Raw genomic sequence first — 13,188 nt, forward strand, 5'->3', positions numbered from 1 at the left:
AAATCTGACCTCACTTTACTGTTTCACTTTACTATAAGTAGTTCCTCCTCTCTGGGAAATTGCTTATATAGCTATTTCTAAGTTCCCACTGAATTATCAGGAGTAATAACGTTACAATGCTTTGTATCTGAAGAGTGCTCTATAATTGTGCTTATACATATTCCTGTTCATATATTTATTCAATCCAAGGATTTGACACCAGCCAAGTCATATCTATGACCAGTGACATATCTATAAACTACTTTTATTTCCAAAGTAAAATGGTGCCTCCAAATCTACAAAATAGAAATAATTTTTATATGCATTGATTTTGCACATGACATGCTTTACAGTGAGTAATCTGAGAAGTGTATAAAAAGATGACAAAGGCAATATTATACTGCAAGTGTACTTATTTTTTGGAGAGGTTATTTACTTTTTTTAATGCTTTTAAGAAATTCAAACACTACAGATTCAAAAAGCCCTTTCTAACCTGTGTCCTATCCCAGAGGTAACTGCTGTCCTTCCAGGCATTTCTGTTTTCTATGTTGATGCCTTTCCTCCCATTCTAAAAAGTTTCTGATAGCAAACAACAGCATTAAGAATCATTTCATTGATATAGTGGGCCCAATGGGGATTTCCTCTTGTATTCTGTTTATGTCTTGACTGCTACCAACAAGTATTTAAAGTGCCTTAAATATAAAAGGCATGTGCAAGGACTATTAAAAGATGGAAAAATTAAGAAAATGCCACATCAGAGAAAGAGAAGCCTACTCAAAGCATGGGCTAATGGTGGTTACCCTGGCTGAGGACAGTGTGAGGTTTACCCTTAAGCTTCCTGATAGTCAAAGAAAAAGTGCAAAACATAGAGTTGCCGTTATATTTTCATTGTTTGGCAGAAAGATGCCATCACCCTAGTTCATCAGGAGTCTTTTCCAGAATGGCCATGCTGCTGTTGCTGCTACTAAGTCGCTTCAGTTGTGTCCGACTCTGTACGACCCCATAGATGGCAGCCCACCAGGCTCCTCCGTCCCTGGGATTCTCCAGGCAAGAACACTGGAGTGGGCTACCATTTCCTTCTCCAATGCATGTAAGAATGGCCATAAATGTATCTAAATATTTGTAGGCCTCCAAAATGTGGTAATAGTTTAGAAAGCAGTATCTTAAATGAGGCCCCCTTAATTTAAGGGATGGAATCTGTCTCAACAACAAGAAGGCATCAAGGGTCTCTTTAAAGGAAGAAGAAACTGAAAATGAGCGACTGAGTCCTCCTGGGACTCCGTCTCCTGTCTATCTGTACTCACCACCTGGGTAATCTGACCCAATCTCCTGGCTTTAAATACCTCCTGGGAACTGAAAATAGATTTATATAGCTTCAATGTCCCCCCAGCTATAGAGTCCTATGTCCCACTGCCTACTTACTAGCCTCATCTGAAAGTCTACAGGAATGTCCCCTCTCTGGGAATCTGCCCTCCTCCAGTCTTTTCTCTCTCACTCTATCCTCCCTCCTTTTCAACCCACATCAGCAAATAACCAAATCCTGCCATACCTACCTTCCAAATATATCCAGAATTTAACCTCCTTGTACCACCTCCATCCCTACCAACTGTCTGAATCAACCCCTTCTCTTTTACAGATTATTTCAATAACCTGACAGATCTCTCTGCTTCCACTTCTTTTTTTAATGAAAAATTATAAGTACAGACAATAAGAGTTCATAGGATAATAAACCCCAACATGCTCAACATCCTCCTCTACTTCCATTCTTACTCCTCCAGAACCTACTCCTCAGACAGCAAGCAGAATGATCAATTTAAACCTTAAATCAGGTCATGAAAGTAGGTTCTCATTAGAAATCTAGAAAAATAGTATACACGATCTTATTTGCAAAACAGAAATAGAGACACAGATGTAGAGTACAAACATATGGACACCAAGTAGGTAAAGGTGGTGACATAGGAATTGGGGTGTTGGTATTGACATATATACACTATTAATACTATGTATAAAATGGGTAACTAATGAGAACCTACTATATAGCTCAGGGAACCTTACTGAGTGCTCTGTGGTGACCTAAATTGGCAGGAAATCAAACAGAGGGGCTATATGTACACCTACAGCTAACTCAGGGTGCTGTACAGTAGAAATTAACACAACATTGTAAAGCAACTATACTCCAATAAAAATTAATTTTTAAAAAAATCAGGGTAAAAGCCAGTCCTTCTGAACTAAATGGTCCTATATGATCTGACCTCCTGTCACCTCTCATCTCTCATTTTCATTCCCCTAGAAGACACTACGCCAACCTGGGATGCCCCCGAAGCTCACTTTGATATAATCCTGAGCACAGCGCCCAGGACATGGTAGGCAGTCACTAATACTGTTTTATTTCCCCCTTTACAAAAGACTTTAATTCTTGGTGTCATTTAATCCCCACCATAATCCTGGCAGTTTTTAGGGAAGGTGGCTACTAATATTCAGACAAGTCATGTAACTGGACAGCAGAGCCAGGATTCACAGCCTGACCTAACTTCAGAGACCATTCACTTTCCCACACTGAAGTTCACCTTCTGGCTATCAGGATCACACAGCAGCTAAAAACACAGGCTCTGGCATCTGACAAGAGGAACTTTAAAAACTCATCTTTACCAATTGTCATGTAACTACAGCACAGAAAAGAAATCGTGCCAATCTTACTTTAAAAGACTTCAATTCAAATTACGCCTAAGTGCTACTCCTCCAGTTCAAGAACAGAAAGCGTTTTGCCTTTCTTACTGTCAAAGAAGAGGTTCTGCTTGCTGGAACGCTTCAATCTTCTTTGTGTTCAAGCCCTCAAGATAAAACTTACTACTCAGAGAACTTGATATGGCTCACCAACTGAGGAAACCTCAAACCTATTCCATTCCCAACATTGTCTTCAGATATGCACACACATTTCTTCAAAGATGTAATGTGTACAAAAACAAATGTCCCTTATTGCAATTATCAGCCAAAGGCTTAGCAGTTCTTACACTCAGATTTAAATCTCCCATAATGCTTGATATTACAGAACATAAAACATAGCAATCATATTAACGGGAAGCTTGAGAATATCTTAAATGATACCCTTAACTTTGGGCTTGGCCAGGTGACTTCCTTTGGCCAGTGAAATGTGAGTAGAAGTGCCATGACACTTCTAAACAGAAGCTTTAAGCACCACCATGGGGAACAGCTATGATGAGAGTCACTCCTTCAGCTGGGATCCTGAAATTAGTAAGACACACAGAGCAGAGAGACAACTGACCAGAATGTGAACCATCAGGTAACTGTGAAACTATCCTTTATTATGATAAACCAATGAGATTTGTTTGTTAACTCAGCATAACCAAGAGAAAGCTCTCTCACATGAGAAACAAGCTACTCCATGTCTTAAGGTTTTACTTCTTACTGGACTCTGAGCTAACCTTAAGATTAACTGATCAGTAATTTTACCACAAACAAGCTCCTGCTGTTGCTGCTGCTAAGTCGCTTCAGTCGTGTCTGACTCTGTGCAACCCCATAGATGGAAGCCCACCAGGCTCCCCCGTCCCTGGGATTCTCCAGGCAAGAACACTGGAGTGGGTTGCCATTTCCTTCTCCAATGCAGGAAAGTGAAAAGTGAAAGTGAAGTCACTCAGTCGTGTCCGACTCTTAGCGACCCCATGGACTACAGCCCACCAGGCTCCTCCGTCCATGGGATTTTCCAGGCAAGAGTACTGGAGTGGGGTGCCATCGCCTTCTCCGACCACAAACAAGTGACTCTGTCATAAATCCTACATGTGCTTACTCCTGTTGCCTATTTTTTGCTTCCTCAGGTAAAAATATGCTGAGCAGAACAAAATTAACTCAGGAGAAATGGCAGTGCACATAAAACGATCTGGAAGCAGGGCATCTATGTTTTAAAAACTTAAAGCACAGGGTAGTGGTGATTAGAAGAACGAAAACCACTGGTAGCCTAAAGAATTCACAGCCAGGTCGCAGGCTAACAAGTGGTAGAAAAGTTCTGCACTTTCACATAAACTAAACTATATCTGGTTCTCCAGCCAAGTTTGGTAAATAATTTTCCAAAAACACGAACTTTCAACCTCTTTGGACTTCAACAAGCATCTGCTGCAATACCATCCCTGGGTCAATGACAAGAGACACACCATCCCTGTTTATCATTTCCTTAGAACTGAGAAAGTCCAACCTGAGTTCAACAAATTCAAAAGTAAGAGATATAGGAATTCTGATCCCCACAAACACATATTTCTGCAAAAGGTTTTACAAAACAAATTTATAAACTAAGATTATAACTCAGCCACAACCAAAAAAGTAGAAATTTACTCAACCAATCTCAAAGGCACACCAACCACTCCCTACCCCACCCCCTCCCCCAAAAAAGGGCTACAACAATAAAAGAACCAATGAATAAAGTCCTTTCTTTACAAAAGGCAATATTCTAGGTCCTTTAGGAGATACAAAAGATAAAAAGAGACCCTAGCATTTATGGAACTGAGTTCAAAGATGTAAATAAAAAGTTATGAGTAAAAATATTAATAAATTAATAGCAATATTTTTTTAAAGAAAAAAACAGACCCTGACACCACGACACATTCTTGGGACAATCTGGCAAAAAAAAAAAAAAAAGGTCTGAACTATACACCCCTGCCAAAATATCACAATGCCAAAATGTGTTGACATTGTGTTCTTTTTTTTTTTTTTTTTTTTTAAACTTTACATAATTGTATTAGTTTTGCCAAATCTTCTTCTTGTTCTTCTTCTGCCAGAAGCAGACTGGATTAACACACTGTGGTTATGACCTTAAACAACATCCAAGGTCTCTGCGTACCTTCCATAAAGATAAGCCACACATCCACACTGAGGGAGAAAACTGGTTTAGAAAACCTGGCTGCTGGTTAAGTCTGTTACACATGTCTTCATAAACAAATTGCAGAAATCTCTCTCTCTGTATTCCCTAGAAAGATGTAGGAAAACTGTGATTGGGAGGCTAAAGCCCAGGAAAGATATTAATATTGGGGCATACAACTGCCCTACATACCTACTTGGCAGTGAAGGTCCATTTTGTTACTCCCCACAAAGACGTGGCTGTAGACAAACCCACTCCTATGTCTACACCAATTGCCAAGCACACCAGGCAAACCACTGAGATTACTAAAATCTCCCACATTTAGTGTGTTCTCAAATACCCCATCCTCTAACTGAATCCCCACAGTAAAACTCATGTAAATGCCCCTTCAATTAAAAATTTTAAACTGTTATAAAAGCTCCCATTTGAATAATTTTGATGAAAGAAATTAAAAACAAACAAAAAAACATACTTTGGATTTCCTGATTTCAAACTTCCAGTTAAGAAAATGCATTTACTTCTTCCCTTACCAATATATTTACACTTACAGGGATTCAACTTCTACCAGTCTACTACAAGAAAAAATTACAGCCCACAATATACCAAATTCAAGAATTTTATAATGAACGCCTGCTTATCTTTCTCAATTCTACTGAGTTGTAAATTCTAGTTTACTTTAAAAAGTTACAAAAAATAAATAAATAAAAAGTATGTTACAAAATCAGCCTCAATGGGGAAAAGATTTTGCTGGCAGAAGAAAAAAAAATTGGTGATAAAATTTGACCTTGACAAATTATTTGATGTAAATACAAAGCTGTCTGTCTTGTGAAGACTGTATTTTAGTTCCTAGGTACTAAATGAAAAGAAAAATTTATCAACTTACCAACAACTGATGCACCTCTTTCTGCAAAAGCCAGGGCATAGGCTCGGCCCAATCCTATTGAAGAAAAAGAAAAAAAAAAATCATAAAGTTGAGCAAATGTTAGAATAATTTTTTTGATCTACTCAATCCAATCCCTATTGAAAAGTAACTGATGTGCATTAATTACAAGAGGAGGCTTCACTGGTACTCTCAGCCTCTACTACTTTTAGGAGTTGGAAAACTTAAAACTGTATTTTACACCCATTTCCCTACCATTTCCTACATTCTACCGAGCTTCTAGGATGCTAGATGTGATCTGTGTTCCACCGTTAAATGCGTGTGCATGAAAACGCAGAAGAAATGAAATTTGGAAGGAGGAAATGAGGCAGAAGTCACTGTACTGTGACAATTGACCAGTGCTGCTGGTTAGGAAGCCAATTTCTTGAAGCTTCCTAGGTATTAAGTGGATATACTGGCAGCTTCTAGATCAAGCTCCCTAATCTCTGGATGGCAACTTCCATTCTCTAGGTTCCTAGAGCCAGTGACTATTTGGGTGGTGGCAGTTCCAAGGGCAGCCTCAGAGATCCTGGCTCCACTAATGGACCAGTTTTACAAAAGCCAACGGCTCCTACTGAGTCCTTTCCTGTTTCAAGTATCTAACAGTTTCTACATTCTGCTCTGATCCTTGACTACGTAATCACCAGGAACACACACAAAATACTTAATTCAGATTCAAAGCTATAGGGTATAAATTTATACATCCAAAAATGGATATATGCCTATGTAAAACCTATAGGCGGAGAATATCTTAGGAAGACTATAAGAGAGTGGGAATTAGTGGTTCACCTCTGAGTAACAGAATTGTGTGATTAGCAACTAGGAGTGGAAAGCTTACTTCTGTATTTTTTCAATCATTTTAACATGTACACATTTTTAAAACTGAACTGATAAACTTACTGGTAGTTTATCTGGCCTTGAGAACCCCATGAACAGTATGAAAAGGCAAAAAGATAGGACACTGAAAGATGAACTCCCCAGGTTGGTAGGTGCCCAATATGCTACTGGAGATCAGTGGAGAAAGAATGAAGGGATGGAACCAAAGCAAAAGTAACACCCAGTTGTGGATGTGACTGGCGATAGAAGCAAGGTTTGATGCTATAAAGAGCAATATTGCATAGGAACCTGGAATGTTAGGTCCACGAATCAAAGCAAATTGGAAGTGGTCAAACAGGAGATGACAAGAGTGAACGTCGACATTCTAGGAATCAGCGAACTAAAATGGACTGGAATGGGTGAATTTGACTCAGATGACCATTATATCTACTACTGTGGGCAGGAATCCCTCAGAAGAAATGGAGTGGCCATCATGGTCAACAAAAGAGTCCGAAATGCAGTACTTGGATGCAATCTCAGAAACGACAGAATGATCTCTGTTCGTTTCCAAGGCAAACCATTCAATATCACAGTAATCCAAGTCTATGCCCCAACCAGTAACACTGAAGAAGCTGAAGTTGAATGGTTCTATGAAGACCTACAAGACCTTTTAGAACTAACACCCAAAAAAGATGTCCTTTTCATTATAGGGGACTGGAATGCAATAGTAGGAAATCAAGAAACACCTGGAGTAAAAGGCAATTTTGGCCTTGGAATACAGAATGAAGCAGGACAAAGGCTAATAGAGTTTTGCCAAGAGAACACACTGGTCATAGCAAATACCCTCTTCCAACAAACCAGAGAAGACTCTACACGTGGACATCACCAGATGGCCAACACTGAAATCAGATTGATTATATTCTTTGCAGCCAAAGATGGAGAAGCTCTATACAGTCAGCAAAAACAAGACCAGGAGCTAACTGCGGCTCAGATCATGAACTCCTCATTGCCAAATTCAGACTTAAATTGAAGAAAGTGGAGAAAACCACTAGACCATTCAGGTATGACCTAAATCAAATCCCTTACGATTATACAGTGGAAGTGAGAAATAGATTTAAGGGACTAGATCTGATAGAGTGCCTGATGAACTATGGACGGAGGTTCGAGACACTGTACAGGAGACATGGATCAAGACCATCTCCAAGAAAAAGAAATGCAAAAAGGCAAAATGGCTGTCTGAGGAGGCTTAACAAATAGCTGTGAAGAGAAGAGAAGCAAAAAGCAAAGGAGAAAAGGAAAGATATAAGTACCTGAATGCAGAGTCCAAAGAATAGCAAGGAGAGGTAAGAAAGCCTTCCTCAGTGATCAATGCAAAGAAATAGAAGAAAACAACAGAATGGGAAAGACTAGAGATCTCTTCAAGAAAATTAAGAGATACCAAGGGAACATTTCATGCAAAGATGGGGTTAATAAAGGACAGAAATGGTATGGACCTAACAGAAGCAGAAGATATTAAGATGTGCCAAGAATACACAGAACTGTACAAAAAGATCTTCACAACCCAGATAACCACGATGGTGTGATGACTCACCTAGAGCCAGACATCCTGGAATGCGAAGTCAAACAGGCCTTAGGAAGCATCACTACGAACAAAGCTAGTGGAGTGATGGAATTCCAGTTGAGCTATTCAAATCGTAAAAGATGATGCTGTGAAAGTGCTGTACTCAATATGTCAGCAAATTTAGAAAACTCAGCAGTGGCCACAGGACTGGAAAAGGTCAGTTAAGTCCAATCCCAAAGAAAGGCCATGCCAAAGAATGCTCAAACTACCACACAATTGCACTCATCTCACACGCTAGCAAAGCAATGCTTGAAATTCTCCAAGCCAGGCTTCAGCAATATGTGAACCATTAATTTCCAGATGTTCAATCTGGATTTAGAAAAGGCAGAGGAACCAGAGATCAAATTGCCAACATCCACTGGAGCATCAAAAAAACAAGAGAGTTTCGAAAAAACAAAATAGTTCCATCTATTTCTGCTTTATTGACTATGCCAAAGCCTTTGACTATGTGGATCACAATAAACTGGAAAATTCTGAAAGAGATAGGAATACCAGACTACCTGACCTGCCTCTTGAGAAACCTGTATGCAGGTCAGGAAGCAACATTTAGAACTCGACATGGAACAACAGATTGGTTCCAAATAGGAAAAGGAGTACATCAAGGCTATATATTGTCACCCTACTTATTTAATTTATTTGCAGAGTACATCATGAGAAACACTGGGCTGGAAGAAGCACAAGCTGCAATCAAGATTGCCAGGAGAAATATCAGTAACCTGAGATATGCAGATGACACTACCCTTACAGCAGAAAGTGAAGAAGAACTAAAGAGCCTCTTGATGAAAGTGAAAGAGGAGAGTCAAAAGTTGGCTTAAAGCTCAACATTCGGAAAACTAAGATCATGGCATCCGGTCCCATCACTTCAAGGCAAATAGATGGGGAAACAGTGTCAGACTTTATTTTGGGGGGCTCAAAAATCACTGCAGATGGTGATTGCAGCCATGAAATTAAAAGACACTTACTCCTTGGAAGGAAAGTTATGACCAACCTAGACAACATATTAAAAATCAGACAACATATTAAAAACCTTTGTCAACAAAGGTCTGCTTAGTCAAGGCTATGGTTTTTCCAGTAGTCATGTATGGATGTGAGAGTTGGACTATAAAGAAAGCTGAAAGCAGAAGAACTGATGCTTTTGAACTGTGGTGTTGGCAAAGACTCCTGAGAGTCCCTTGGACAGCAAGGAGATCCAACCAGTCCAACCTAAGGAGATCAGTCCTGGGTGTTCATTGGAAGAACTGATGTTGAAGCTGAAACTCCAGTATTTTGGCCACCTGATGCGAAGAGCTGACTCATTTGAAAAGACCCTGATTCTAGGAAAGATTGAGGGCAGGAGAAGAGGACAGCAGAGCATGAGATAGTTGGATGGCATCACCGACTCAATGGACATGATTTTGGGTAAACTCTGGGAGTTGGTGATGGACAGGAAGGCCTGTCGTGCTGCAGTTAATGGGGTCGCAAAGAGTCAGACACAACTGAGCAACTGAACTGAACTGAACTGAATTTAAATTAATTCATAAATAAGTAAACAAATAACAAAAGGAGACAGCTAAATTATCAAGCTCTTCCATAAAGAACCAAAATTATAAATTTTTCCAAAACTAAACGATCACCAAATAATTTACTTTAAAATTTAATCTACTCTAAATGGATGATCAAGAACCCAGCCAATACAGTAACTCAAGCCTCTTCATATTTTATCAGATCAAGGCCGAAGCACTAGATTTAAACATGAGGTTTTCAACGAAATCAGTACTCATGACCAGAATGCAAAAAATGGTAACAAAGTAGAAAATCATCAGATGAAAGGAATGGGACACATCTCTAGTAGAGATTGATCTCAGTTAATCAGAGTATTATCTCAAAACCAAGCTATACAATTCTCTGAAAAGGTATGTGAGTAATCTACTTTTACCATAATGGCCCAAGCAAACTGTACACAAATCTGTACATAAAGTTAACACTACCACTAGTCCATTAACAGATGCACTGGGTCCTCCCATGTTTGTGTATCCATGCTTATATAAACGTCATTTAAATACTTTATGTGTTAGTCTGTCTCCCCAAATAAACTAGAAGGTTATTAAAGGATGAGATTTATATCATTCTTTTGCATTTCCCACAATGACCAGCACAACTGTAGAGTCAAAATGCACAAAAAGATTAAATTCAAGAGTCTCTATTTTCTCTTAATCTGCTTTCAAAGCCTGTCTTAACTTTCTCCTGCACCTAAGTTCACTGTCAACCATCCTCTCTTCCCTATTTCTCTTCTGACCGTAACTTCTTTCACACTGTCAAAAATCAGTTGATTCTTTTCTCACAGTGCTTGTTCAGTGCTCTTCTCAGTGGGATTGACTGCCCTCTGCTTCAAGTTAACAGAGTCTCTGAGACTAACTTCTTGGACTATTTCACTTTCCAGGTTTACCCAAAGGAGGTCAAACAACTTCAAAGTCCCTCCTGACTTCAGAATTTCCAACTACTCACACACTTCTTACTATCTCCAGTCGACAGCTTGCTATTTTATAACCATTTCAGATTCACAATGGCCAGACTCCCTCTTCCACTGCCCAATTCCATCACTCTCACATTTCCATCCCCAGCAACCGCTACTACCATCTGTTAATAAATACAACTTCCTGTTACACCACCCATCATGGCAAAATTGTTTACCGGCTAGACAATTCTGACAGAGAAGGCAATGGCATCCCACTCCAGTACTCTTGCCTGGAAAATCTCATGGATTGAGGAGCCTGGTAGGCTGCAGTCCATGGGGTCGCTAAGAGTCGGACATGACTGAGCGACTTCACTTTCACTTTTCACGCATTGGAGAAGGAAATGGCAACCCACTCCAGTGTTCTTGCCTGGAGAATCCCAGGGATGGGGGAGCATGGTGGGCTGCCTGCCGTCTATTGGGTCGCACAGAGTCGGACATGACTGAAGCAACTTAGCAGCAGCAGTAAGCAGACAATTCTGAAACTTATTCCAAGTGGCCCAATAAACTCTTCAATATTCCAAGCTAAACAACAGCACCTGAATAGTGCCAAGATATTTCTTTTCATTTCAGAATATGAGTGAGTTGGAGTCAGACTCATTCCCAGACACAGGCCTGGCAAGCATTCACAGCCACCCTCCTGGGATGTTCAGCAGTTACGCAGTTCTACAGATACATATCCTTAAAGGAGAATGCCAAGGCCTCAAGGGCAACAGTCTGTGTTATGGGACTGCAATTAGATCTCAGTCTTTCTTTTCTAATGATGACCCAATGTAAGTCTCAACTTTCCCACATGTATCTGCTCCAGATGAGTATTCAAATTTAATGGCTAGTAACTGTAGCATAATCCAGGTTCTTTAAAATATGGATCAGTTTATAAACAAGAGGCGCTAAATCCAGAATTGTCTAATAACAACTCATTAGTTCAGTTCAGTCACTCAGTCATGTCTGACTCTTTGAAACCCATGGACTCAGCACACCAGGCTTCCCTGTCCATCACCAACTCCGGGAGCTTGCTCAGACTCACATCCACTGAGTCCGTGATTTCTCCACTCTTCTCCAGTAGTATATTGGACACCTATCAACCTGGGGAGTTCATCTTTCAGTGTCATATCTTTTTGCCTTTTCATACTGTTCATAGAGTTCTCAAGGCAAGAATACTGAAGTGGTTTGCCATTCCCTTCTCCAGCGGACCATGTTTCATCAAAATTCTCCACCATGACCCGTTCGTCTTGGCTCACAGTTTCACTGAGTTAGACAAGGCTGTGGTCCATGTGAACAACTCATTAATACTTCACAAAATCAATTTAGTGAGTTTTAATCTGCATTTACTTAATGAAACAGAATAGAAAAGTTCAAAGTGCACTGAATGTACTATGTTTCAAATACAGATTGTGTGTGTGTGTGTGTGTGTGTGTGTACTGGGTATTGGCACATAACTGTTATTTCATACTGTGAATCACTCACTGTCAAAAAATGGCTTAAAACATGAGTGCATTACTTATTTTCAGCAAAAACTAAGTGTAAACAAAATGTTTTCCCCAAAACATATGATCATTTCAGAATGAAAATAGCTACAGATATAAAACATTTGACCACTAATTAATACTAAAGACATTTTCTAAAAGGAAGCATGAGAATCCATTTTATATATGAAAATATGTATGATTTAACCCTGGTGGCTCAGAGCATAAAGAGTCTGCCTGCTATGCAGGAGACCCAGCTTTAATCCCTGAGTGGGGAAGATCCCCTGGAGAAGGAAATGGAAACCCACTCCAGTATTCTTGCCTGGGAAATTCCATGGACAGAGTAGCATGGCAAGCCCCAGTTCATGGGGTCGCAAAGAGTTGGACATGTCTGAGCGACTGACTTCACTTCAACTGTCAGAATGCCATTGTGACTTTTAATATATAATTTAAATTAATTCTGCATTAGGTCCATTTTTGGTATAAGGCTCTACCAGTAGGTAATCAAAGGCCCATAAGGTCAAGAATCTTACACTTCAGTTCACTTCAATTCAGTCACTCAGTCATGTCAGACTCTTTGAGACCCCATGAACTGCAGCACGACAGGCTTCCCTGTCCCTCACCAACTCCTGGAGTTTACTCAAACTCATGTCCATTGAGTCAGTGATGCCATCCAACCATCTCATCCTCTGTCGTCCCTTTCTCCTCCCACTTTCAATCTTTCCCAGCATCGGGGTCTTTTCCAATGAGTCAGTTCGCATCAGGTGGCCAAAGTACTGGAGTTTCAGCTTCACCATCAGTCCCTCCAAAGAACATTCAGGACTGATTTCCTTTTGGATTCACTGGCTGGATCTCCTTGCAGTCCAAGGGGCTCTCAAGAGTCTTCTCCAACACCACAGTTCAAAAGCATCAATCCTTCAGCACTCAGCTTTCTTTATAGTCCAATTCTCACATCCATACATGACTACTGGAAAAACCATAGCTTTGACTGGACGGACCTTTGCACTTGGAATAATGTAAAATCTCACT

The 13,188-nt window shown here is 40.0% G+C and overlaps 1 protein-coding gene across 2 annotated transcripts in view; it reads right to left on the reverse strand.

The window, feature by feature from the left end:
- Positions 1-13,188, reverse strand: part of HSD17B4 (hydroxysteroid 17-beta dehydrogenase 4) — a 133,768-nt gene that overhangs the window by 119,406 nt on the left and 1,174 nt on the right. For both annotated transcript variants that reach the window (XM_086410731.1, XM_086410730.1), the window contains exon 2: positions 5,730-5,783. In XM_086410731.1, the coding sequence (XP_086266857.1) occupies positions 5,730-5,783 (54 nt within the window). The remainder of the gene's footprint in view (positions 1-5,729; positions 5,784-13,188) is intronic.

Source organism: Bos grunniens, chromosome 7 (assembly GCF_055505025.1).
Source record: "Bos grunniens cultivar Pamir isolate PY7600 chromosome 7, Bosgru_T2T1.0, whole genome shotgun sequence".
In the NCBI taxonomy this organism is placed as follows: Eukaryota; Metazoa; Chordata; class Mammalia; order Artiodactyla; family Bovidae; genus Bos; species Bos grunniens.